Here is a 26,197-nt window from a genome sequence, read left to right as displayed (position 1 = left end):
CAAGTACATTGAAAAAAAAACACATTTCCCATGATGGGATTCCTTGGGACTTTTTTTCTCTCACTAAAGACATATTGAGGGAGTTTGCTAATGTTGCAATTTGTCCTAGGTTTAGCCTAATTCTGGCCTATAATGACTGGACTATAGGGGTAACAAAACATTGAAAAAAAACACATTTCCCATGATGGGATTCCTTGGGACTTTTTCTCTCTCACTAAAGACATTGAGGATACAAAATCAGTTGAGTTTGCTAATGTTGCAATTTGTCCTAGGTTTAGCCTAATTCTGGCCTATAATGACTGGACTATAACCCAACCCCCTCCAATGAACAGTTACCCCCCCCCCCGCCCCACCTACTCAACCCCCACCTCCTCCAATGTACAGTTTCTTCCCCCTCAAATGTATATACTCTCCAATGTATATAATGTCATGTGGGGGGCATGTATCGCAGTTCTATGGCCCTCTTCTCCAATTCTGCTTCAACCATTTTTAGTTCCACCATCTTTTCTCTGGCGCTTCCTGAGGGTGTTGGATTTTGTGATGAGCTGGGCCAGGACCAGGACCCAGCCTTCCCGTAGGCGAGGAAGCCGTTATCTCTTGCTTCAACAGACAGAAAGTCCCCAAACTGTTGAGTAATCACATCACCTGAGACAAACAGAAATACATAATTTAGGTGCATCAGTCAGATACTTTTCATATCAAGAAGCACATTTTCATATCAAGAAACACATTTTATGATAATAAAATGTGCTGAAAACCCCCAGCCCTGCACAATGGTGCGGCCCCTGTTGAGGTCCCTGCTGCGATTGAAGATTTATATGACTCATTTAATTTATTAGGACAATGTTGTCTACTAACTTGGCCAGTGAGTCATCTAGTCTTTATATATGTCTATGGAGGAGACAGTGGCAACATTGTGCTCAGTACTCAGTGAATATGCTCATCGCCCCACAGTGCAGCTCAGGCTGTGTGCTGATTTCCCCGGAACATGTCTATGGGCTGGTGGGACAGCAGGCAGAACCAGGACTCGGTCAGAACCAACAGGTCCTCCGTCTGCTGCTCTGGCTTAAACACAGTACGGCACAGTTTACTACAGGCACTTAAGCATTCTTACTCTCACAACAATAATAAATATATTAAATATTAAATTGAATACGAGTTTTCAGACAAATAAGCAGGATTTCACATTTGATTATAGGACCATGTCTTACCCAAGGTACACAACAAACAAACTAGGCTCATATTGTTTAACGCTTCATCTCCCCTTTAAGGCCAAAACATGTAAAAAAAATAATAATAATTTTTTATATCGGCCCAATCTTGATATCGGACCGATACCGATGTGTAAAGAAACGGCCATATCGGCCGATATTATATCAGCGGCCGATATATCTTGCATCACTACATGTGCCCAAAACACTGAGCTCAGGCCTTCTCGTGTCGCTGCGCCCCAAGCCACCACGACACGCACACACACCTGTAGAGACATCAGTTGTGAGATGGACAGGTTCGAAACTCAATTCTAAGAAATAAATCAACAGTTCTGGCTTTCCAGATTAATTTATAGATGAGGGAAAGTCAGTAAGTAAGAAAAATGAGGTGGCAGAAAGATTCAACAGATTCTTTGTTAATGTAAACTGGCAGAGGAGATAACCCCGCCACAAGGGGGAGGTGTTTCTAATTATTTTATATAACGAAACACAAGTACCATCTTCTTGAGAAAAACGGATAAAAATGAAATTATGGATACCGTGAACAAACTCAACTGGAAACCTCATATCAAATATGTCAGGACTAAATTGGCACGGAGTGTTGGTGTTTTATGCAAGATAAGGCACATTCTAAACCAAAAAACACTGTATACACTGTACTGTACACTCTTCCTATGGTATATGACTATATGAGCTACTGTGCGGAGGTGTGGGGTAATACCTACAAAAGCACTCTACAGCCAATATGCACCATGCAAAAAAAGCAATAAGAATAATCAACAATGTAGGATATTATGAACACACTAATAACTTATTTATAAAGCTACAAGCATTGAAATGTATGGATCTAGTGGATTTAAAAACTGCCCTCATTGTATACAAAGCCAGATACAAACTAATCCCAGGCAACATTCAAAAATGGTTCAGAGACAGGGAAGGAGAATATAACTTAAGAGGGAGAGGGAATCTTAAACAACAAATGGTACACACTACGCTGAAAAGCATGTGCATATCGGTGTGTGGAGTGAAGTTGTGGAATAATTTACCTGAATACATCAAACTGAGTAAACATGTAGCACAATTTAAAAAGCAGCTAAAAAAAACACACATTAGAGAAATACAGAAATGAGTAATGAGGATAAACAAAGTTATGTTATATTGTGTTATGTAGTGCTGTACTATATTCACTGCTGTCAAGTGAATCAATTTTATTTGATTTTTCTCTTTTAAATACCGGTATAAGTAAAAGTATATTCTATATTGTAATATACTAAATTAGGGCTGGGCGATATAACGATAACGATAAATATCGCGATATATTTTAATAATCGATATCGAATATCAAAATAAAAAAAAAATCGAAAATTTTTTTTTTCCTTTTTTACCTGCAACAGGGCAGTTTTAAAACCAGAGACAGTGGACAGACTGTCTTTCTTGCCTGCAACTTAAAGTAATGGCTTTGCTTGTCCAAATGACAATACTGACCAAATTCAGATTTATTTCTCTCTTGTCCATTTATTTTGTTTGCTTTCTAATTTAAAATACATTTTGAAACCATCTGTACACAGTAGGCTATGTGTGCTAGCAGAACTAGACTCCAGTCACGAGTCACAGTGCGGTGGTTTGTCCACCAAAAAAGCGCCAAAAGATCGAAAATAAACTAGCAGAGCCAGAACTGTTCAACTCCTCTGGAGCCACAGCCAGCAGAGAAGCCGGTTTACTTTAGCTTTTAAACCAGCTGCAGCCTGAGAACTGGAGTGTGAGGGGATGTAACACTGAAGATGGCGGCAATGACAAAGAATTTCTGCAAAATAAACAAACATCTGTTGTTAAAAAAAAAAAAAAAAAAAAATTTTTATACTTATAACAATTCGATAATTATCGATATCGAGAAATAAAATAAAATTATCATATCGTTATCGCGATATGATTTTTTTCCATATCGCCCAGCCCTATACTAAATTATGTTATATCTAGTCAAATTAATGGAAGAACAAACATAAATGTAAGGGGGTAGGGATCAATAAGCTTAGCTTCCCTCTACTCCTTTTTTGGACATGTCTGCTAACCAAACACATTGCTCTTGACCTTTTGTTTATAATTCCATGTAATAAAAACGGAGCTCAACGCATGCATTTTGTAGATCATTGGCTAAATGATTATCCAGTTTGACTATCGTCTACTACGAGCCACCGTACCTGTAGTACTACTGCTTACAAACTGCCTCGCTACTGTGAACCTGCTCTTGTCGTCACGTCACAACTAGATGTTAAATAAACTAGTCTAGATGGAAATAGGGGTCCACGCGCACCCCCCGGAACTTTTTATGCCACCTGATTTTTCTTAATCCTTAAAGTGTCTACTTTCTGAATCTGCCAGGTGCCAAGCTGAAATAATGTCCGAAAGGCTCCATTTTTAACCCTTTATTGCACCTAACCCAAAACCGAAACATTAAAATGTGATGTAGCAAGAGGCATAACCTTTGAAGTAAACAACATGGAGACAAATTAATACATTTGTCCATACAATTCTGACCGTAGGAATTCAATGGGATGGTTATTTTTGACATGACAACATTTTGACTGTATTTCTGGACAAAAAATACAATACAATACGCATAGAGTGAATATTTGGTGACAATAATTTTTTTTTTCAATCCTCCAAGTGTTTATTTTGAGATTATATTGGGTACCAAGCTGAAATAATGTCTCAAAGGCTAGTTTGAACCCTTTATAGCACCTAACCCAAAATTTTTAAAATGAAAATATAATGTAGAAGAGGCATAACTTTTGAGGTAGACGACTTACAGAGCGAAAATACATTTTCCCACACAATTTTGATCCTAGGAATTCAAGGGGATGGTTATTGTTGACATTTGACAACATTTTGACTGTATTTCTGGACAAAAACAGCAAGAAATGGCCAAACGTGTGTATGACCAACTACCTTTTCATTTTTTAAAGCACATAGTGAATATTCTAGAGTTGAACCTTATATACAGCTCAAGCATTACTGTAGATGAAGCAGTTAAATGTGCGTACAAACTTGGAACATCTGATTAACTACAAGAAGCAGCACTCACCCTCAATTCTCACATTATAAAGGCATTCAAAGAGTCACACAGCAATAAAAATTTGCGATACATCACACAAGAACATAATAAATGTGCATGTATACAATATATACAATACATCACATGTAAACACAAAAACAAAGCAGAATAGTCTACATGATAGTAAAAGTGTATAATACAGGGTAATACAGTAATTTTGCAGTTGGGACCCGACTACAGAAAGCAGCAACATTCTTCTTGTAGGAAGTTATGTAATACAGATTTAAATTCACCAAGAGAGACTGGGGTGTAAGTGGATAATGGTCCTGTAGCCCATTCCATGCCCAAGGTGCGAAGCTTGAGAAAGCTGTTCCTAGCTAACCCTGCTCAAGTCAGAGAAAACATCTGAGCCGAGTAAGGAAAGGGTGGGGGGGGGGGGGGGGTGGGGGCATCTCTCTCTACTGGTTCAATTAATGTAGAAAAACGTTGCACTATAAAAACGAACTGGATAGTTGATAATAAACATTTAACTTCATTAGCTGAAGTATTCTAAAATAATTTAAGCAATTCTCCTTTTCTGTGTGTGTGTGCACGTGTCTCATATCTCATTTGATAGTATTTACTGAGGATTGCCAGATAATGTTGATATTTAAACACAAAAAAAATTATAATACAAAATATACATGATCATGCAACATAAAAAAAATTGTTGTAGGAACAGTTTGGGAGAGGGAGGTAAGGGGTTTTAGATTGTGTGTTGTGAAGTTTACTTCAGAGAGGGAGAGTAAAGTACAGGGAAAAAAAGGTACCGTTGGGTACCGTACCGGTATCGATTCCCAGGTAAAAAGAAAAATGTTCAGACTCTGTGTCCCGAACAGACCCACCGCGTAGGCCAGATGCAAGCCGCATTTTACAATAAACCTCTGTGGGGCTGCTTAAAAAAAATTATAATCGCAATCGCAATATCTGTCCGAAAAATCGCAATTAGATTATTTCCCAAAATCGTGCAGCCCTAGTGTCGAGCAGCAACTAACAGCAAGTGAAGTGAAACTCCAAAAGCACATCCTCCTGTGTGCCACACTTCGGCACCTCTATCGAAGCAAACAGGTGAGTGATCAACTAACTTATTGCTTATGAGGTCCTACATTGTCATTGCTCAACTATGCTTCATACAGGTATTTGATATTGATACAAAAAAACATTTGTTTATCTTATTCTTTACAGCTCACAACCATCCTTTCACGACTAGGACACTCGGAGACATACGACTTCAGTATGGAACTTGAGACAGCCATGGCCAATGCTTTTGATGAGATGTCCACCAACATGACCCCTGAAATCACCACTGGCGAGGGAAACACTGTTTTTCACAGCGAGTGGGACAACCTGAACAGAATCACCACCAACGTTCATGGTTCAAATGTGGTAAACAGCGCCGGGGGAACCATGATTCAAGAAGTGAAGGAGAGCCATGTGAGCACCAAGAAAAGGACCCTTCCTCTCTATGACAGGTCATCCAAGATGAGAAGCCTTAAGATCACGCCTCCCGAGACGCTGCCAGAGCTGGCATTCAAAAGAGTTGGCCCCAAATTCCCCAAGAATGCCAACTTTACCCCTGCTGCTGAGGAATTACTGGGCCCCGACTATTGTAGCACACTGCTGGGATTCTACGACTTTACTGGGGAGGACTGTATCAGCGCTTTTAAAGGCAAATGCAAGGTGAATCCCCTGAAGAAGCTGGAAAAGACTCGTAAACTCCACAAAGCTTTCAGGCAGCTTGGTGCAGACTGGATGGTCACTGATGAGCTTCAAGAGGAGATGGAGAGCTTCACATGCATTATGTATGGCCAAGCACGGATGACATCAGTTGACACAGTACGGGTGAAAATGATGAGAAAGATGGTCGGCGCTGACAAAGTCCTGGACTCCAAGTCAAAAGTAGACCTGGAACGCCTGCCAAGGTCCGTCTCATTCCACATGTCCAGCGAGCCTTCTATAAGAGAGCAGACAAGGCAATAATCAAGAGCCCAAAACCACATGATCCAGGCATGGGCTGGGAGAAGACAGGAGAAGAGGAGGTGTTGGAACCGGTCTGGGCAATTGGACCCATCCTCCCTCCTTCTCTTGTTGAGGTACTGGCTCAGAGAGCAGAGTCAGAAGAGCATGCAGCCCTTGACAAGGTGACCGATTACGCCAACAATAACTTTGTCTGTGGGTAAAGTGGATGGAGAGTACGAGCATGAGGATGAAGAGCTGGAGATGGAAGAAATTGAATTAGAAGATCTCTTCAGTGACGATGAGGATGAGTAGTTTAGGTCAGCAAGTTGGTAGTGACATGAAAAGGTAAATGTATTGGTTGTCTACTTCAAAAGTTATGACTCTTCTACATTATATTTTCATTTTTAGATTTTTGGGTTAGGTGCTATAAAGGGTTAAAACTAGCCTTTGGGACATTATTTGAGCTTGGTACCCAATATAATTTCCAAATAAACAGTTGGAGGGTTGAAAAAAAAACTGATTGTCAACAAATATTCACTATATTCACTATGCGTTTGAAAAATAAAAATGTAGTTGGTTAGACACGCATTTCTTGCATTTGTTTGCTGTTTTTGTCCAGAAATACAGTCAAAATGTTGTAAAATGTCAAAAAAATAACCATTCCATTGAATTCCTAGGGTCAGAATTGTATGGGAAAATGCATTTATTTGTCTCTGTATGTTGTTTACTTCAAAGATTATGCCTCTTGAGTCTTGCTACATCAAATTTTAATGTTTCGGTTTTGTGTTAGGTGCAATAAAGGGTTAAAAATTGAGCCTTTCGGACATTATTTCAGCTTGGCACCTGGCAGACTCTGAAAGTAGACACTTTAAGGATTAAGAAAAATCAGGTGGCATAAACATTTCCGGGGAGTGCGCGTGGACCCCTATTTCCATCTAGACTAAACCCACGGTTTGATAAACCCAAGTGTGTTCATTGACCCACACGCAACTGAGGTACATATTAACAGTTTACACATTTGATGGTAGAAATCAGTTTGTTACCCTCATACCAAGATGGCGGCGGTCTCGTGACGTCAGAGTGTCTTCGATTTCAAATAAACTTGAGTAAAAGATAAAAGCATAGCAGATAGACAGTGAGATTTGAGATAGATAGATAGGAGGACACAATGTATTAATGTAACAGCTAATACAATTTAAACTTTGCAAACTCCCATACATGTAACGTTATTATGATAGATAAGCTGTAGCTGTAGCAGAAAACACGAGACTGAGTCGAGTCACCTAAATCGAAATGTTGAAACAGTGCCAAGCCAACACGAACTCAAAAACACTTTAACCTATTGGTAAACAAACGTATTGTTGAAAATATACACTATGACTGCTGTTGTGACATGTTTAAGATCGTATTGACTAGTTTACACACTCACCTTCAAAGTTTCAAACCGCGGCGCTAACGTTAACTTGTTGATCTTAGCTCTGTAAATCGGGATCTTCTTCTCTGCTCCTATTTCCTAAATGTTGTAACAGCGCCACCACAAACTCGCAACAGCGCCACTTGTGGCCAAAAATATGACGATAGACAGACAATTGTTAAGCTGCATACAGTTGAGCGGTGATAGAATGTGATTGGACAAATGGGATTTAGGGGAGGGGGAGGTGACGCAATTCATTAGTCTTTGGGGGAGGGGTGCTTTTAGAAGTGTCTGTCTTTTAGAATTCACAGTTCAAGTGACTACAAACTTTGATTGATTGATTGAACATTTTATTAACAGATTGCAGAATGGGTACAGTACAGTACAGCTCAATACACAATTGTTAAGGGGATGCAGACCAGAGAAAGACGTTTGTCTTGTTTCCATCAGGGTCCCCCATTTTCAATTCATATAGACATTTATGACATACACAACATACATGACATTTATGGCATAGGGACATATAGGTATTTAGTACTGATACATTTGTGACATAAACGGTATTCAAATATACAGTACTGTTACCCCTAGATCCTGACAGAGTATATATGATGGGGAGGGGACTGTACATTAGGAGGGGGTGGGTGGGTGGGAGAGAAATACATACGGCGGGGAGGGAATATATACATGCGGTGGGGAGGAGACTGTCTATTAGGAGGTAGTGGGGGTTTTGGGCATTTACGGATTTTGCCTAGTTCCGTGCTGAGGGTTTTTTCAACCTGCAACTTGTTCTTGTCAGAGACCAGCAGGGCTGAGTCGTCCGCAAAAAGGAACAAGTTGCAGTCACAAGCTGACGACATGTCATTTGCATAAATTAGGAACAGTAGCAGACCTAGTATGCTTCCTTGTGGAACACCACAGCTTACTGTGAGGGGGGGGGGGTAGGGTACCGTTTACCTCCACCATCTGCTCTCTCCCCTCCAGGTAGGATTGCATCCAGCTCACTGATAGACTATCAAAACCAATTGCTTTTAGCTTGTCAATCAGAATGGTGTGATTGACAGTGTCGAAGGCCTTTTGTAGGTCCAGCATGACCATGCCGCAGTATTTGCCCGCGTCCACCTCTTGCTTGATGTGGTCGTTCAAATAGAGAAGGCATGTGTCAGTGGAGTGGGATGTTCTGAAGCCAGATTGGAATTCGTAGATTAGATTTTTATCCGCGAGGTACTTTTCGACCTGTTCGTATACTATTTTTTCCATGACTTTCGAGATGGATGTAAGGATAGAAACAGGGCGGTAGTTGCCTGGGTCTAATTTGCTGCCCTTTTTGTGCAGGGGTGTTACTCTCGCAATTTTGAAGTCCTTGGGGACGTGTCCCTGTTTTATGGAGAGGTTTATTATGTGTGTGATGACTGGGGTGATGGCGGCTGCTGAGTCTCTGAGGAATTTGGAGGGGATGTTGTCATGGCCAGTGGCCTTGTTCGGTTGGAGGGCGCTCAGTTTTTTGAGTACCTCATCTGTATAGTTACCATTTCCAGTTTGAAATCGTCTTTGTGGACGCCTAGGTTCTTGTAGTATGCTACTATGTGTTCTACCCCATACTGCCCTGAGTGGGAGGGTAGTTTGTTTATCAGTGTTGTGGCTATGTTTGTGAAGAAAGTGTTTAAGTAATTGGCTACATCCAGTTTGTCTGTGATGAGCGTGTTGTCCGTCTTTATGTTTATGTTTGAGAACCTGATTTTAAGTTTTTTACTGCAGCCTAGTTGATTATTGAGTAATTTAAAAAGTTCATGTGGTTTATTTTTGTTTTCCTCAGTTTTGTCATTGATGATTTTTTTTTGCAGTTTTTATCATGGAGTTTACGTCATTTCTTAGTCTGTTTCTTTCTAGTTTGAGTTCAGTCACATGGGCTTGGAGTTCACTGCTTGTGCTTTTGGTAAGCTTTGACTGACTTTTACTTTTACGGTCAGTATTTCAGTGTGCATCCACGGCTCAGCGCAATTTTTTACCCTGGTGGTTCTTAGGGGGGCCATGTTGTTTAGTATTGTTGAGAATTTGGTTTTGAAGCCAAGCCATGTTTCTTCAACCAGTGTACCATTGAGCTCATCTGACCAGTCCAGGCTCTCCAGTTCAAGGTTAAAGGCCTCGCTAGAGTAGGTTTTGAGGTCTCTAGATGTGACTGTTTTGTGACAGCCAGCCTTTTGTTTTAGCTTTTTGCGGGTACAGAATATCATGGCGTTCTATCGGGGGGACCCTGATGGAAACAAGACAAACGTCTTTCTCAGGTCTGCATCCCCTTAACAATTGTATGTATTGAGCCGTACTGTATTGTACCCATTCTGCAATCTGTTAAATAAAGTTTTCATTCATTCATTCATGCTCTAAGACAAACTCTAACCGAAAACCAACTTCGAAAGAGTGCCTAAGCAGCACAAAAAAAAAAGAGAGTGACTGATAGTGCCATCTAGTGGTAAGGTAAAAGTACTGTATTACAACACTCTCACTTAATTTTACAATGGCATTCAAGTCCCTTTAAATAATATTACAACACTCCCACTTAATTTTACAATGGCATTAAGTGCCTTTAAATAATATTACAGCGCCATGCTCTCCTTCATAAAAAGAAACGTCAAGAAAAAATATATTTTAAACAGCAAAAAAAAAAAACTTTTTACAATGCTTTTACTGGAACTCTTTTTCACATTATTTCAGACTTGCTTTGACTAGGCAGCGTTCGGCGTTCACCTGTCAAGCACAAATAACCACTCTATTTTACATGTGAATTACCAAAGTGCCACTTAACCCTTTCACTGCCACACGACAGAAGGTTAACCCAAATTAAACAATTACATTTTTTTTGTATATATATATTGAACAATTAACAATATTCCTGTGAATGCATGAGTACACTGAATGAATACTGAGAGTATTACTGGCATAATAGATCATGTAAATAGAATTCTTACAATTTCTGGATTAATAAACCATCCTCTGACAAGCATGTTCTTGAATAATTTGTGTGTTTTTGAAACTCAATGCCTCTTATCACCTCTGTGGGGGGTGAGTGGGCTAATAATTCACAAATTATATTGTGGTGCAGGTATTCTAGCTAAACAAAACAGTGATAATGACACTTTTGAATGGTGTGAATTTAGTCATTGTTAGTATAAATAAGAATAATCAATTTTGTAATGTTGGGCAATAAGGCATAACAATAGAGCCTCTTGATTGATTGATTGATTGAAAAGTTTATTAACAGATTGCAGAATGGGTACAGTACAGTACAGCTCAATACATACAATTGTTAAGGGGTTGCAGACCAGAGAAAGACTTTCGTCTTGTTTACATCAGGGTTCCCCATTTTCAATTCATCATAACATATATGACATACAGATAGACAGTACATCTATACATTTATGACATATCAGATTTGCAAATACAGTACTGTTTGTGATACAAAAGTGTCCAGAAAAAGAGTGTATTTGACGTAGAAACTACATTGGAGGAGGTTGGGTGGGGGCTGTACATTGGAGGTGGGGGGGACACACACATTGTACACTGTACATTGGAATACTGACAAAGCCATACTTGGTCATTTATTGTACAACTGGGTTAGGACATTTGTAGGGGCCAGTTTCGAATTGCAGTCTCCCGTAGGTGTTTTTTGAGAGTGTTATTGAAAGTGGGTAGTGATTCACATTCCTTTACAGCTTTGGGTAGGGCGTTCCACATTGATGTGGCATAATTGCTAAACGTGTTTAGTCCCTTGTTTGAGCCGAATCTGGGTTTTACATGATTTGTGGAGCTCCCTCTGGTGTTGTGATCATGGTATTCACTGACCTTTGGGAAGTATTTTGACATGTACAGAGATACATGAGAGATATTTAGAGAAAGTAGATAGATTTTGGGGGGGAATTGTTAATTCTACTTAAACTTAATGCAACATCTATAATAGTAAATATCATTCAGAAAACAATATGTTGGGTAGGAGTGGGGGGGGGGGGGTTGGGTAGGAGGGGTGGGTGGGGGACACTGTACAACTGTACAAACAACACTGTACATTGGATTATGAATGAATGTGGACTGTTCCATCAGAGGGGGGAGCTTCGATGGTCATGTAAGTGGCTACAGACCGCTGCACTTAAATATAAACATTAGTCTACCTGGAGACTCAATGAGGTAATTGTAGATGTCGCCATAAGACGCGTCTGGCCATTTAGTGGGATCATTTTTTCATTATCCTGTTCGGCTGAAAGGACATTGGCCACCGAAGCTCCCCCCTTTGATAGAACAGTCCACATTCATTCGAGCGTCATCTCGCGTCGTCCAGACTCCATGGGCACTCTGCGCATGTCCATGCGGAATAGGTGCTTTAAAATGGGCTTTTTCTCTGCCGATTTAGTTCTGATCGATTAGTTATGGGTCACGCCGTGTTCAGGAGAGCGAGGCGCATAAACGTCTATTCGATCATGTCTCTAGCACCCCCACAGCCGTATCGGCAACCACTTACATCACGGCTCTCGTCCACATTCATTCATATGCTCCCCCCGCAATCTCCTCCCCGATTTCAATGTAACGCGGAAGTGTAGTGGTCTTCGTTAAACACTAAAACTACGATACCCAGAGCTCATCGCACAAACCGGAAGCGAATATACGTCATCTTTCCTCGCCACGTCCTTTAACTATTCCTCACCGGCAACTTATCCAATTTAAAAGAAAATTAAAACATCTTTTCAAAATCTTTCTTCACATCTAGATTTGTAAATTCCACATAACCTTAGATGTTGTTCTTTAAACATTACGTAGGCCCCTTACCCGCTCGCGAATTGAACGCCACCCCATACGTTAGGCTAAAACCAAAGATTTTCGTCCATCAGCCCGTTTTAAACAGCGTAAATACGCCATTTCTCTCCGTTCTTAAAGCAATCAACTTATATACGCCAACTCCCGCACACCTTAGCTAGTATCCCTGCGTTTTTAACAACAATCCGACGGTCGCAACATATTTTAAAACGCATAATATTAGCTAAAACCAAAGATTTTCGTCCATCAGCCCGTTTTAAACAGCGTAAATACGACATTTCTCTCTGTTTTAAAGCAATCAACTTATATACGCCAACTCCCGCACACCTTAGCTAGTATCCCTCCGTTTTTAACAACAATCCAAGGTCGCAACATATTTTAAAACACATAATTTGTTGAGCTGGGGACTATAAACAGAACCAGGGTGCATGGAAAGGGCTGTAGCGTATTTCTGTATGCCTAGCCCTGCCCCCAGACTTCAGAATGACCCAATCAAATGTGCCCTATCATTGAAATGCAAATACCAGCAGCTACGTCATGTACCACGCCCCTAGACGTCCGCCCCCAGACGTTGCTACTCATCCCAGCTAGTTCATTCGCAGGTTGCGAATGAACTAGCTGGGTACCCAACTAGCTCAGTCGCAAAATGATCCTTGCGAATGAACTAGCTGGGTACCCAGCTAGCTAGGTCATCTTTGCGAATGAACTAGCTGGGTACCCAACTAGCTCATTCGCAAAATGATCCTTGCGAATGAACTAGCTGGGTACCCAGCTAGCTAGGTCATCTTTGCGAATGAACTAGTTGGGTACCCAGCTAGTTCATTCGCAAAATGATCCTTGCGAATGAACTAGCTGGGTACCCAGCTAGCTAGGTCATCTTTGCGAATGAACTAGTTGGGTACCCAGCTAGTTCATTCGCAAAATGGTCCTTGCGAATGAGCTAGCTGGGTACCCAGCTAGCTAATGTGTCAGCTAGCTGGGTACCCAGCTAGCTCATTCGCAAGGACCATTTTGCGAATGAGCTAGCTACTAGCTGAGGCAAAATTTGGTGTAAAGCCTATGGGACAAAGCCGGCTAGTTAACTAGCTAAGACACGTGCTACCTAGCTAGCTGGGTACCCAGCTAGCTGACACATTTGCAACCTAGGTAGTGAGCTAGCTCATTCGCAAATTTGTCTTTGCGAATGAGCTAGCTAGGTACCCAGCTAGCTAGGTCATCTTTGCGAATGAGCTAGTTGGGTACCCAACTAGCTCATTCGCAAAATGATCCTTGCGAATGAACTAGCTGGGTACCCAGCTAGCTAGGTCATCTTTGCGAATGAACTAGTTGGGTACCCAGCTAGTTCATTCGCAAAATGATCCTTGCGAATGAACTAGCTAGGTACCCAGCTAGTTCATTCGCAAAGACACATTAGCTAGCTGGGTACCCAGCTAGCTAGGTCATCTTTGCGAATGAGCTAGTTGGGTACCCAGCTAGTTCATTCGCAACCTGCGAATGAACTAGCTGAGATGAGTAGCAACGTCTGGGGGCGGACGTCTAGGGGCGTGGTACATGACGCAGATGCTGGTATTTGCATTTCAATGACAGGGCACATTTGATTGGGTCATTCTGAAGTCTGGGGGCAGGGCTAGGCATACAGAAATACGCTACAGCCCTTTCCGTGCACCCTGGATCTGTTTATAGTCCCCAGCTCAACAAATTATGTGTTTTAAAATATGTTGCGACCTTGGATTGTTGTTAAAAACGGAGGGATACAAGCTAAGGTGTGGGGGAGTTGGCGTATATAAGTTGATTGCTTTAAGAACGGAGAGAAATGTCGTATTTACGCTGTTTAAAACGGGCTGATGGACGAAAATCTTTGGTTTTAGCTAATATTATGTGTTTTAAAATATGTTGCGACCGTCGGATTGTTGTTAAAAACGCAGGGATACTAGCTAAGGTGTGGGGGAGTTGGCGTATATAAGTTGATTGCTTTAAGAACGGAGAGAAATGTCGTATTTACGCTGTTTAAAACGGGCTGATGGACGAAAATCTTTGGTTTTAGCCTAACGTATGGGTGGCGTTCAATTCGCGAGCGGGTAAGGGGCCTACGTAATGTTTAAAGAACAACATCTAAGGTTATGTGGAATTTACAAATCTAGATGTGAAGAAAGATTTTGAAAAGATGTTTTAATTTTCTTTTAAATTAGATAAGTTGCCGGTGAGGAATAGTTAAAGGACGTGGCGAGGAAAGATGACGTATGTTCGCTTCCGGTTTGCGCGATGAGTTACTGTATAAACGGTTTCCATATTATAGTCCCTTTGCAGGTTGATGTGAACACAACATGCAATACAAAGATAATAAACGTACATACTAATTGTGTAGTAGTTAGTTATTATTATTGTATTAATATTCTACAGTATCGGCAGATCGCTGCCATCTCAAATGAATCTTCTGTACATCCCTGCAACAAGAAAGCCATTGAGAATATAATATATAGTGGGTAATTCTGAAGTCTGGGGGCAGGGCTAGGTAGGCATACAGAAATACGGATACACCGGTTCTGTTTATAGTCCCCAGCTAAACAAACTATGTGTTTTAAAATATGTTGCGACCGTCGGATTGTTGTTAAAAACGGAGGGATACTAGCTAAGGTGTGGGGGAGTTGGCGTATATAAGTTGATTGCTTTAAGAACGGAGAGAAATGTCGTATTTACGCTGTTTAAAACGGGCTGATGGACGAAAATCCTTGGTTTTAGCCTAACGTATGGGGTGGCGTTCAATTCGCGAGCGGGTAAGGGGCCTACGTAATGTTTAAAGAACAACATCTAAGGTTATGTGGAATTTACAAATCTAGATGTGAAGAAAGATTTTGAAAAGATGTTTTAATTTTCTTTTAAATTAGATAAGTTGCCGGTGAGGAATAGTTAAAGGAAGTGGCGAGGAAAGATGACGTATGTTCGCTTCTGGTTTGCGCAATGAGCTCTGGGTATCGTAGTTTTAGTGTTTAATAATAATAACTAACTACTACACAATTAGTATGTACGTTTATTATCTTTGTATTGCATGTTCTTTGCATGTTGTGTTCACATCAACCTGCAAAGGGACTAGATGGAAACCGTTTATACAGTAACTCATCGCGCAAACCGGAAGCGAACATACGTCACGGCCGTGGTTCAAGTTTGCAGTTCCTTTCAAATATAGTTGTGTCTCAAGATTCAACGTTACAGTAGTAGAGTAGAGAAATGTTAGAATGTAATAGGACATGTATGGCAATCTGTCTGACAAGGATATGCGAGATTTGTTGATAGAAAACGGAGAATTGAAAATGATTTGAGAGAATATACTGTATTAATCCCCAAAGGGGGAAATTGATTGCCACCAGACGTATGTAACATAAAACACAAAAAAAAAAAATATTATAATAGAATACGGCAAAGTGCTTCCAGACAACACATATGGATTAAATAAATTAAATAACACAGTATATATATTCTCAATGGCTTTCTTGCAGGGATGTACAGAAGATTCATTTGAGATGGCAGCGATCTGCCGATACTGTAGAATATTAATACAATAATAATAACTACTACACAATTAGTATGTATGTTTATTATCTTTGTATTGCATGTTCTTTGCATGTTGTGTTCACATCAACCTGCAAAGGGACTAGATTTGTATTACTGTATCTCTATCTCTTTGTATTTAAATGTTCTTATAATTTTTTTATGCTTGCTTATGCCTGTATGTTCTACTGTTGTGAAGCACTTTGAACTGCAACCTCTGTATGAAAAGTGCTATACAAATAAAATTATTATTATCCCATCACTGTCAATGGATGTCTTATTCTTTGACTTTGATACAATGGATATGATTTCTGCTTCACTGACATTTCCCAAAAACATAGACTGCAGTACTTTACTATCTCCTCTCCATCCTTCCTGTAATGGTTCATCGTGTTTTTGAATGGCATCTGCCAGATTTGGCCCCACATTCACAAAAAAATTGTTGAATTCATTAACCACCTCATTCATGTTTTTTATAGTCTTACTATTACTAATGAAATGGCTAGGCATTTTTATGGACGCTGATTTATTTCCCATTACCTTATTTATTATTTTTATTTCCGCCTAACAATCTATTGTAATAATCTTTCTTGGCCCATCTCATAATGAATACTAACTTATTCTTATACACTTTGTATTTAGTTTCAGCAGCCTTTTTTCTACATTTGATCAAATCTCTATAGTTTGTTTTTCTTTTTACATGCATTCTCTAACCACTTTGTTATCCAGCATGGTTTTCTATTGTCATTACTTTTTTGTTTATGTTGAACCATTGGGCAGTGCCTATCGTAAAGTGTCCGATAGATATTCAAAAAAGTATTGTAAGCAGCATTGACGTCTTCTACATAGACCCCCCTTGAAATGTATTAACGAAAATGTGTTATCTAATACTATACATTCACTAAATTGTTACTCCGTATAATAATTACAATTGGCTTCAATGGAATTAAACACGTCTTTCTGGGTCGATATCGCATTCAAAGTCTTGTATTTTATCGCCACATAAATATTCGTCTGTTGATTCTGTCATATTTCATGGAATATATATATATTCAACTGCTTTGCATTTCAAGTCACCGTCGACAAACACAGCTGCAGGTAGGATTGCATCCAGCTCACTCAATCAGAATGGAGTGATTGACAGTGTCGAAGGCCTTTTGTAGGTCCAGCATGACCATGCCGCAGTATTTGCCTGCGTCCACCTCTTGTTTGATGTGGTCGTTCAAATAGAGCAGGTGAATTGATGATGAATGAATGAAAATGGGGGACCCTGATGTAAACAAGACGAAAGTCTTTCTCTGGTCTGCATCCCCTTAACAATTGTATGTATTGAGCTGTACTGTACCCATTCTGCAATCTGTTAATAAACTTTTCAATCAATCAATGTGTCAGTGGAGTGGGATGTTCTGAAGCCAGATTGGAATTCGTAGATTAGATTTTTTTCCGCTAGGTACTTTTCGACCTGTTCGTAGACTATTTTTTCCATGACTTTCGAGATGGAGATAAGAATAGAAACAGGGCGGTAGTTGCAATGCAACATGACCGAATGATTGATTGAAAACTGTATTAACAGATTGCAGAATGGGTACAGTACAGTACAGCTCAATACACACAATTGTTAAGGGGATGCAGACCAGAGAAAGGCTTTCGTCTTGTTTACATCAGGGTCCCCCATTTTCAATTCATCAGGACATATATGACATACATGACATACAGATAGACAGTACTGCTACATCTATACATTTATGACATACCAGATTTACCAGATTTGCAAATACAGTACCGTTTGTGATACAAAAATAGTCCAGAAAAGAGAGTATATACATTTGACGTAGAAACTGTACATTGGAGGAGGTTGGGTAGGTGGGGTGGGGGGGGACTGTACATTGGAGGTGGTTGGGGGGGGGGGGGGGGGGGGTCACCCCTACATACGATAAAGACTTTTCCGGTCCTGTCTTTTTTGCTACAATGATGACAAAAGTGCTTGCTTTCAAAATAATGTTTATTTAAGAAACCGGGAAACACATTTGTGTGTATATGCAGGCTATATAATGCATTATTAACAGGTGTTTCAGGTCTAAATGGCTTAGTACTGTTGACATTACACTGCTTGTAGTTATTAGTAAATCAAATAGCATTAATAATTACAGAAAATTATCACTAAAGTGCTATCTGTTGCAGCTGCACATGCAGCTGCACACTTTTCCATAAAAATAGCATATTTGGATAAGTGTGACCATTTCTCAAAAACAGAAAATCATGTATTCTTTTTAAATACAGAAAAGGATCACCAAGTTACCATTTCTCAAAAAATATAAATAAATACAGAAAATAAGCACTAGTTCACTCAGTGGACATTTCTAGCTCAATGCGAGGTCTGCTGCTGCCGGCTAATAATACGGTCAGTACGTGGGGAGATCTTTGACAAGGCAACACGCATGTCATCCTCAAGGCTCAACTTGGCCCTATATTTTGTTTTCAGAGCCGTCATGGATGAAAAGCCAGCTTCACACAGATATGTGGTGCTGAATGGTATCAACACCTTAACTGCTGCATCATGAGATACCCGACTTTCCAGTTGGTGTAGTCCACGACGCTGTTGTCGATCCAGTGCCACTCACCTGAAATAAGGAGAATCGGGATGAGATAATACTAATGCATGAAAAAACAGGTTTCAAGAGACTAAATTAAGTTTCGCATAGCGAAAGCTGGTAAGTAGCCACACACTATACCGAGCGACTGAACACTCGTTTCTCAAAGCCTTCCGTCACTTCTAGAATGGACTACAAGTGTTTTGTTGATTTACATCCACATCACTATTCATTCATCCTTATGCTGTTACTGCCGTCGGATTAGACTTTATTTGATTGGAAGAAGATCCCTCTGGAAAGAGTCGGGATTTGATGCAGGATATCGGCGGTATTATGCTAATTATATTTGTATTTTAACTAACCAGGTCGCAAATTAACCGCAAACAATAAAAATATTTTAGTTTGATCGCCACCGCGGTTGACCGCAGGCACTCGCCCACTATGGATCAGCCCACGCAAAATTTGTGTGTGTGTGAGAGAGACAGAATGAGGGGGAGAGAGAGGGGGAAGAGAGAGAGGGAGAGAGAAAGGGAAGGAGAGAGAGGGAGAGAGAAGGAGAGAGAAAGGGAAGGAGATAGAGGGAGAGAGAAAGAGGAGAGAGAGGGGGGAGAGAGATGGGGAGGGAGAGACACAGTGGGGGAGAGATAGAATCTGACAAGACAGAGAAATACACTTATTTGTTTGAACTGTATTATCCCTCGCCTGTTACACTTTGTGCATGTGTGAGAGAGAGAGAGAGAGTGTGTGAGATGGAGAGAGTGTGAGAGAGATATGGAGAGTGTTCATTCAGAGAGTGTTTGAATGAAGTACATTTGCTGAAATACAGTTGTTCTTAATTTTCACAGTTGTTCTTCATTTTCTCACTTGCTATGTGAGAATGTTAGTTATTATGTTCTCAATTCCCCTTGCATTGTTTGAGAATTGTGTGGAAGAGTTTGCTAGTTCTAGTACCCCTTTCGTACAAGTTAACAATAAATAATGGTATTAGGAATAACCACTGGGTTAGTATATTAGGACAAGTGCATGACAGTAAGGTTAGTTAGGGTTAGATATATTTATTAATTGTATTTCAGATATTGGTTGAAGAAGTGTGTCTTTAGTCGACAGCAAAAGATTGGACAGGATTCGGCTCCTAACTGTGGTGGGAAGTTCGTTCTACCATTATGGGGCAAGGACTGAGAATAGGCGGCTTCTCTTTGATGACCCTCCCGGAGCTCGGATAGGAGTAGGTCTGAGGCGGCCAGAAGATGCAGAGCGTAGGGGTCTTGAGGGTGTGTAGTTAGAGACCATTGACCGGAGGTAGGCGGGAGCCGTTCCCTTTGCCACACGGTATGCTAGGTCGAGGGCCTTGAAGCGGATTCGTGCAGCAATGGGGAGCCAGTGCAGGTCCCTAAGAAGTGGGGTGACATGGGCCGACTTCGGTAGGTTTGAGATCAGGCGGGAAACTGCGTTCTGAATGAGCATGTAACCAACAAGCATCTGTACGGGGGACTACCAAGGCTGAGCGACAAGGTGGCATCCAGGAGGATGAAACTTGCAGGTCACTGCCACCGACACCACGTACTTCCGACTAGCAAGCTGGTGCTCTGGGAGCCGACACACGGAGCTAGTGCTCTGGGAGGCAACACACAGGGCTGGTGCTCTGGGAGCCGACACACGGAGCTAGTGCTCTGGGAGCAACACACGGGGGCTGGTGCTCTGGGAGGCAACACACGGGGCTGGTGCTCTGGGAGCCGACACACGGAGCTAGTGCTCTGGGAGCAACACACGGGGGCTGGTGCTCTGGGAGGCAACACACGGGGCTGGTGCTCTGGGAGGCAACACACGGAGCTAGTGCTCTGGGAGGCAACACACGGAGCTAGTGCTCTGGGAGCCAACACACGGGGCTAGTGCTCTGGGAGCCAACACACGGGGGCTGGTGCTCTGGGAGCCAACACACGGGGCTAGTGCTCTGGGAGCAACACACGGGGGCTGGTGCTCTGGGAGCCAACACATGGGGGCTGGTGCTCTGGGAGCCAACACACGGGGCTAGTGCTCTGGGAGCCGACACACGGGGCTAGTGCTCTGGGAGCCAACACACGGGGCTGGTGCTCTGGGAGCCAACACACGGGGCTGGTGCTCTGGGAGGCAACACACGGGGCTGGTGCTCTGGGAGCCAACACACGGAGCTAGTGCTCTGGGAGCCAACACACGGGGCTAGTGCTCTGGGAGCCGACACACGGGGCTAGTGCTCTGGGAGCCGACACACGGGGCTAGTGCTCTGGGAGCCAACACACCAAGCTGGTGCTCTGGGAGGCAACACACGGGGGCCGACCAAGAGGACGTCCCACACCAAGCTGGTGCTCTGGGAGGCAACACACGGGACCAAGAGGACGTCCCACACCAAGCTGGTGCTCTGGGAGGCAACACACGGGCCCCGACCAAGAGGACGTCCCACACCAAGCTGGTGCTCTGGGAGCCAACACACGGGGACCAAGAGGACGTCCCACACCAAGCTGGTGCTCTGGGAGGCAACACACGGGCCCCGACCAAGAGGACGTCCCACACCAAGCTGGTGCTCTGGGAGCCAACACACGGGGACCAAGAGGACGTCCCACACCAAGCTGGTGCTCTGGGAGCCAACACACGGGCCCCGACCAAGAGGACGTCCCACACCAAGCTGGTGCTCTGGGAGCCAACACACGGGGACCAAGAGGACGTCCCACACCAAGCTGGTGCTCTGGGAGGCAACACACGGGGACCAAGAGGACGTCCCACACCAAGCTGGTGCTCTGGGAGGCAACACACGGGGACCAAGAGGACGTCCCACACCAAGCTGGTGCTCTGGGAGGCAACACACGGGCGACGACCAAGAGGACGTCCCACGCTAACATATGTAGACATACTGAGGAAGGACGCAGGTGTGGAGAGCCCTACGCAACTGGTCGGATGTATGGAGGATCGGGATGATTGGAATCTCCACTGGCGAACCCGTCTGAGGACGGCCAAATTAATGAATGACTGCTGGTTTATTGAAGGTTCCCAACCACAGCCAAAAGAAAATCAAGGAGGCAGCCTTTGCGAATGATGCACCAAAGCCATGGAACACCCTATGGACATTAGGCTAGATCACTAAATATTTTCAAAAGTAAGCTAAATACGTACCTCGTTCACCGTAGCCTTTTAATACACTCTGCTACTTATACTCATTACATGCACAGTGATTATTGTACTGTAAATTAGAGCGATTTTATTGCACTGCACTATTGCACTATTTTATGCTAATTGCATGCTAATATTATGCCTATGTCTATTTTATGTCCATTATGTCTACATTACTGCTGTGAAGGTGCTATGCAAATTAAGTTATTATTATTATTATTATTATTATTATTATTATTATTATTATTATTATTATTATTATTATTATTATTATTATCATATAGAGATATTCAGACCTGGTGACCTCTTGCAGAGAGAGTAGTGGCTGTTGCTGCATGCTGCCGTCTTCCACGTTCGGTCCACGTCCATGTAGACAGGGCTCTACGCTAACCTTTTTCATTAGGGGCACAGGTGCTCCTAAATGAAAACATTTAGGGGCACACAAAGAAATTTAGGAGCACAGTGAATTTTTTTCTAGTAACTGAGTTTATTAACAAACTCACATTTTTTTAAACAAAAATAAATGTACATGTATAGTAGTACTCTGTATGTGCATGTTCAAATGGGAACGGAACTGTGCAATAGCACCAAAGTCACTGGCCCACACTGTGTGTGTGTGCTAAACAAACTCACAAGGATGGTCTCTCCTTTCTCAATATGTACAAATCTCTACACTGGATGACTGGATGTGCCGCCGCGAGACGTTGTGTTTTACTACCGAATCTCTTCAGGTGCGGGTTTCCCGACACAAAGGGCGTATTGCCTGCCTGTTTCTGCAATATTTACAAAACATGACATTGTTTTCCAACTCTAGCCATGGGAAAATGTTTAGCCAATTCACGTTAAATTTGTATGTCTTCCCTCCGGCTCCAGTGGGTGTAGCATCGTTAGCTACAGTGGGTACATTGGGTGTAGCTTCGTTAGCTACAGTGGGTACATTGGGTGTAGCTTCATTAGCTAGTTAGCTACAGTGGGTACATTGGGTGCTACAGTGGGGGTAGTAGTGGGTGTAGCCTCGCTAGCATGCTGGCTAGCGTCAGTATCTTGGTTAACTATCACCTCTGTAACATGAGCTGCCTCGCCTGACTTCTCATTCTCCGGTACCTTTCGCGCAAAATAAAAATGAATGGGCAATACATGGCTGTATTGTCTGACTCAGACACTGACGCTCATAGATATATCTATGCTGACGCTAAAAATTACTTTCAGTTTCCAGTCGCGTGACCACAGGAAACTCTACTGTGATTGGAACGTTTATGCGGCTGTGAACTGTGGGACTTGTAGTTTTTTAACGATTCTCGCAGCGGAGAAAAAAAAGGACGAATGAGGCTGTACTCTGCACTCGCCGGCCCCACTCGCACGCCGTGCGAGTACTTGATTTTGCAGGTTCGCACACACATATTTTTAGGGGCATATGCGAGCAATTTGCTCGCACTGTAGAGCCCTGACACAGGCGTCGTTCATTGTAGGCTCGTTTCTCCCCCATTTGGTGTAGCATGTCCTTCATGCTCTGTAAATAACTATGTACAGATACCGAGATGTCACACCATGTTACCTGTACCTGTTTATTGCACTATGTTTTTTTTTTTATTGGATTCTATTATATGTTGTACCACTGTATTGCACATCGTTGCGGGCAAGACCACCCGCATTTCATTGTATACCTGTATGCCGTGACAATTAAAACTCTTGACTTGACTTGACTAGGAAAGAGGCCAGTTGTCCACCCACTTGAACCGGCCGCCAGTCTGAGAAAAGAGAAGTCACAAGAGAGAACAAGATCCTCTGTGAACAAACAACTGTCTGACCCAGTGTCCTTGACCCTTTCACTGTGACAATACAGAAGGTTAGCCCTTTACTATCACACAACCGACGGCGATGCTCCATCATTAGCTCCACGGATGCAGAGCTAATGATGGAGCATCGCCGTCGGTTGCGTGATAGTAAAGGGTTAACCTTCTGTCGTGTGGCAGTGAAAGGGTTAACACATTGGTTGCCAGCCGGATATGACAATTTATCGCTTGGATGCCACCACGTTAATCAATGGGAGGATGAGCACATTTGCGAATGCATAAACTATATCTTAAATTATGGCTATGTGTCTAATACACCCGTCGCTTATCAATGACTTGCTTGCAGTCAAAGATGTACAAAACGGATTGTTTTTTCATCAGTACATTTCCGTTTTATACCGTTTTGAATACGAGTATAGTTTCGGAGAGTTCTAGTAATTTCAGAGAAATTCCACGAAAATAGCCATTTACTGGAATACACAAAACACATTGTCATTTTCCGGCTGATTTATGAATAGTTTTCAAATAAACTATAGATTATCGAGAGTATTTGTGTTCTTATGCACGATACAAAAGCGGGCTGAAAAATAATTTATTCGTGCCACGCTCAGCGCCTAACGCCACACACAGAGATAATAATAATAATTTATGGATAATAACTTATGGATCTGCAGGGTAATGAAGGCTTGTATTATCGGGTTCAGGATATTGGCCAGATATGCGTCGTCTGCTTGGCACTGCCTCCTGGCCTCGTCCCACTTCATCTTCTGGGCCACCAGTTTGAAGGAGTCATTGCCCAGCTTGTAGAAAGTACTAGGTGACACGGTTGTGGCGGGGACCACTATCTGAGAATCTGACACAATATGAAACAGTAGTTGTCTTTCAGAAACAAAAGTATGACAGTGTGTGAATGTACCTTGAAATGGATTTAAAAAGCTAGATACATACACCCTTTCACTACCACACTACCAACGGGTTAACCCTTTCACTGCGACAATACAGAAAATATCACAACTTCATTGTACATGAGAATAATATAGTCCCCTTCGGATGTATATATATTTTATTATCTCGTTTTCTTACAAAGTACTGTATATCTTTATGTCATAAACTGCATCTTTAGTACTTGTGTGAATTTAGCCGTACTGTATTGTACCCATTCTGCAATCTGTTAATAACGTTTTCAATCAATCACATCATGGGGGGAAATTAGCTAAGGTTTGATTTGTTTATTTAAGATTGCAGAATAAATACAGTAAAAACAACTGCTAATTGGGGTTGCATAACAGAGAGATAGAAAGTCTTGTTTACATCAGGTTCCCATTTTCAATTCATCATGACATACAGATATACAGTACCGTTACATCCAGACATTTACTGTAGTTAGAGTATGGATAAATAGCTAACGTTAAATTAGGCTATCGATATACTAACGTTAGGTAACGTTAGCTAGCTAGCAAGCTATGAACAACCAGTACAGCTAACATGAAACCTACTCTACTTTCGTTAACGTTAGCTGACGTTATGAAAGCTATGATCTGTAATGTCAACTGGATAACGTTAGCTATTTATTCATCTATGCTAATATTGTCAGCTTATTTACTCACCCATTTTGATGTGTGTTTCTCCCGATCATTCAATACATTGTTGACGGTAGAACAATGTAGTTTGAGAAGCCGTGAGTCCGTGACCACTTCCGGTAAAACGATCGCAATTTATCCGGCAACTTATCTAATTTAACAGAAAATTAAAACATCTTTTCAAAATCTTTCTTCACATCTAGATTTGTAAATTCCACATAACCTTAGATGTTGTTCTTTAATGTGTCACAGCAGCACAAACATTCCCCACATTTAACATTCACAAACACTGCTTAACGTTAAACACTAAAACTACGATACCCAGAGCTCATCGCGCAAACCGGAAGCGAACATACGTCATCTCTCCTCGCCACGTCCTTTAACATTCCTCATCGGCAACTTATCTAATTTAAAAGAAAATTAAAACATCTTTTCAAAATCTTTCTTCACATCTAGATTTGTAAATTCCACATAACCTTAGATGTTGTTCTTTAATGTGTCACAGCAGCACAAACATTCCCCACATTTAACATTCACAAACACGGCATAACTTTAAACACTAAAACTACGATACCCAGAGCTCATCGCGCAAACCCGAAGCGAACACACGTCATCTCTCCTCGCCACGTCCTTTAACGATTCCTCATCGGCAACTTATCTAATTTAAAAGAAAATTAAAACATCTTTTCAAAATCTTTCTTCACATCTAGATTTGTAAATTCCACATAACCTTAGATGTTGTTCTTTAAACATTACGTAGGCCCCTTACCCGCTCGCGAATTGAACACCAATTACGTTAGGCTAAAACCAAAGATTTTCGTCCATCAGCCCGTACAACAGCGTAAATACGAAATTTCTCTCCGTTTTAAAGCAATCAACTTATATACGCCAACTCCCGCACACCTTAGCTAGTATCCCTCCGTTTTTAACAACAATCCGACGGTCGCAACATATTTTAAAACACATAATTTGTTGAGCTGGGGACTATAAACAGAACCGGGGTGCACGGAAAGCAATAGGGGGTATCTGCAGAGCCGCAGAGCCAGGCTGGACGGGTTGGAGGCGGTC

At 41.8% G+C, this 26,197-nt stretch overlaps 1 protein-coding gene and 1 long non-coding RNA gene across 4 annotated transcripts; both read right to left on the bottom strand.

The window, feature by feature from the left end:
• Positions 1–374: 374 nt before the first annotated feature.
• LOC311248122 lies at positions 375–7,774 on the bottom strand. Its single transcript, XR_014620914.1, has 3 exons — positions 7,691–7,774; positions 7,305–7,362; positions 375–645 (listed from the first exon to the last, which is right to left on the bottom strand). It is a non-coding gene; the product is annotated as an uncharacterized lncRNA (long non-coding RNA).
• A 10,672-nt stretch (positions 7,775–18,446) lies between these two features.
• LOC311248123 (macrophage mannose receptor 1-like) lies at positions 18,447–25,900 on the bottom strand. Of its 3 annotated transcripts, none has more exons than XR_014620915.1 (5): positions 25,157–25,900; positions 24,210–24,402; positions 23,421–23,504; positions 22,053–22,173; positions 18,447–18,645 (listed from the first exon to the last, which is right to left on the bottom strand). XR_014620915.1 is itself a non-coding variant. In XM_084339067.1 (4 exons), the coding sequence occupies exons 1-4, from the start codon at positions 25,158–25,160 to the stop codon at positions 18,642–18,644; spliced, it is 285 nt and encodes a 94-aa protein (XP_084195193.1). In that variant the 5' UTR covers positions 25,161–25,900; the 3' UTR covers positions 18,447–18,641. The 3 variants fall into 3 exon arrangements, 1 of the variants encoding a protein (XP_084195193.1); XR_014620916.1 differs by having other exon boundaries at positions 22,061–22,173; XM_084339067.1 differs by lacking the exon at positions 22,053–22,173.
• Positions 25,901–26,197: the final 297 nt, after the last annotated feature.

This window comes from Notolepis coatsorum (genome assembly GCF_963971535.1).
Source record: "Notolepis coatsorum genome assembly, contig: SCAFFOLD_311, whole genome shotgun sequence".
Taxonomy (NCBI): domain Eukaryota; kingdom Metazoa; phylum Chordata; class Actinopteri; order Aulopiformes; family Paralepididae; genus Notolepis; species Notolepis coatsorum.
This window is presented reverse-complemented; position numbering and strand designations above follow the sequence as displayed.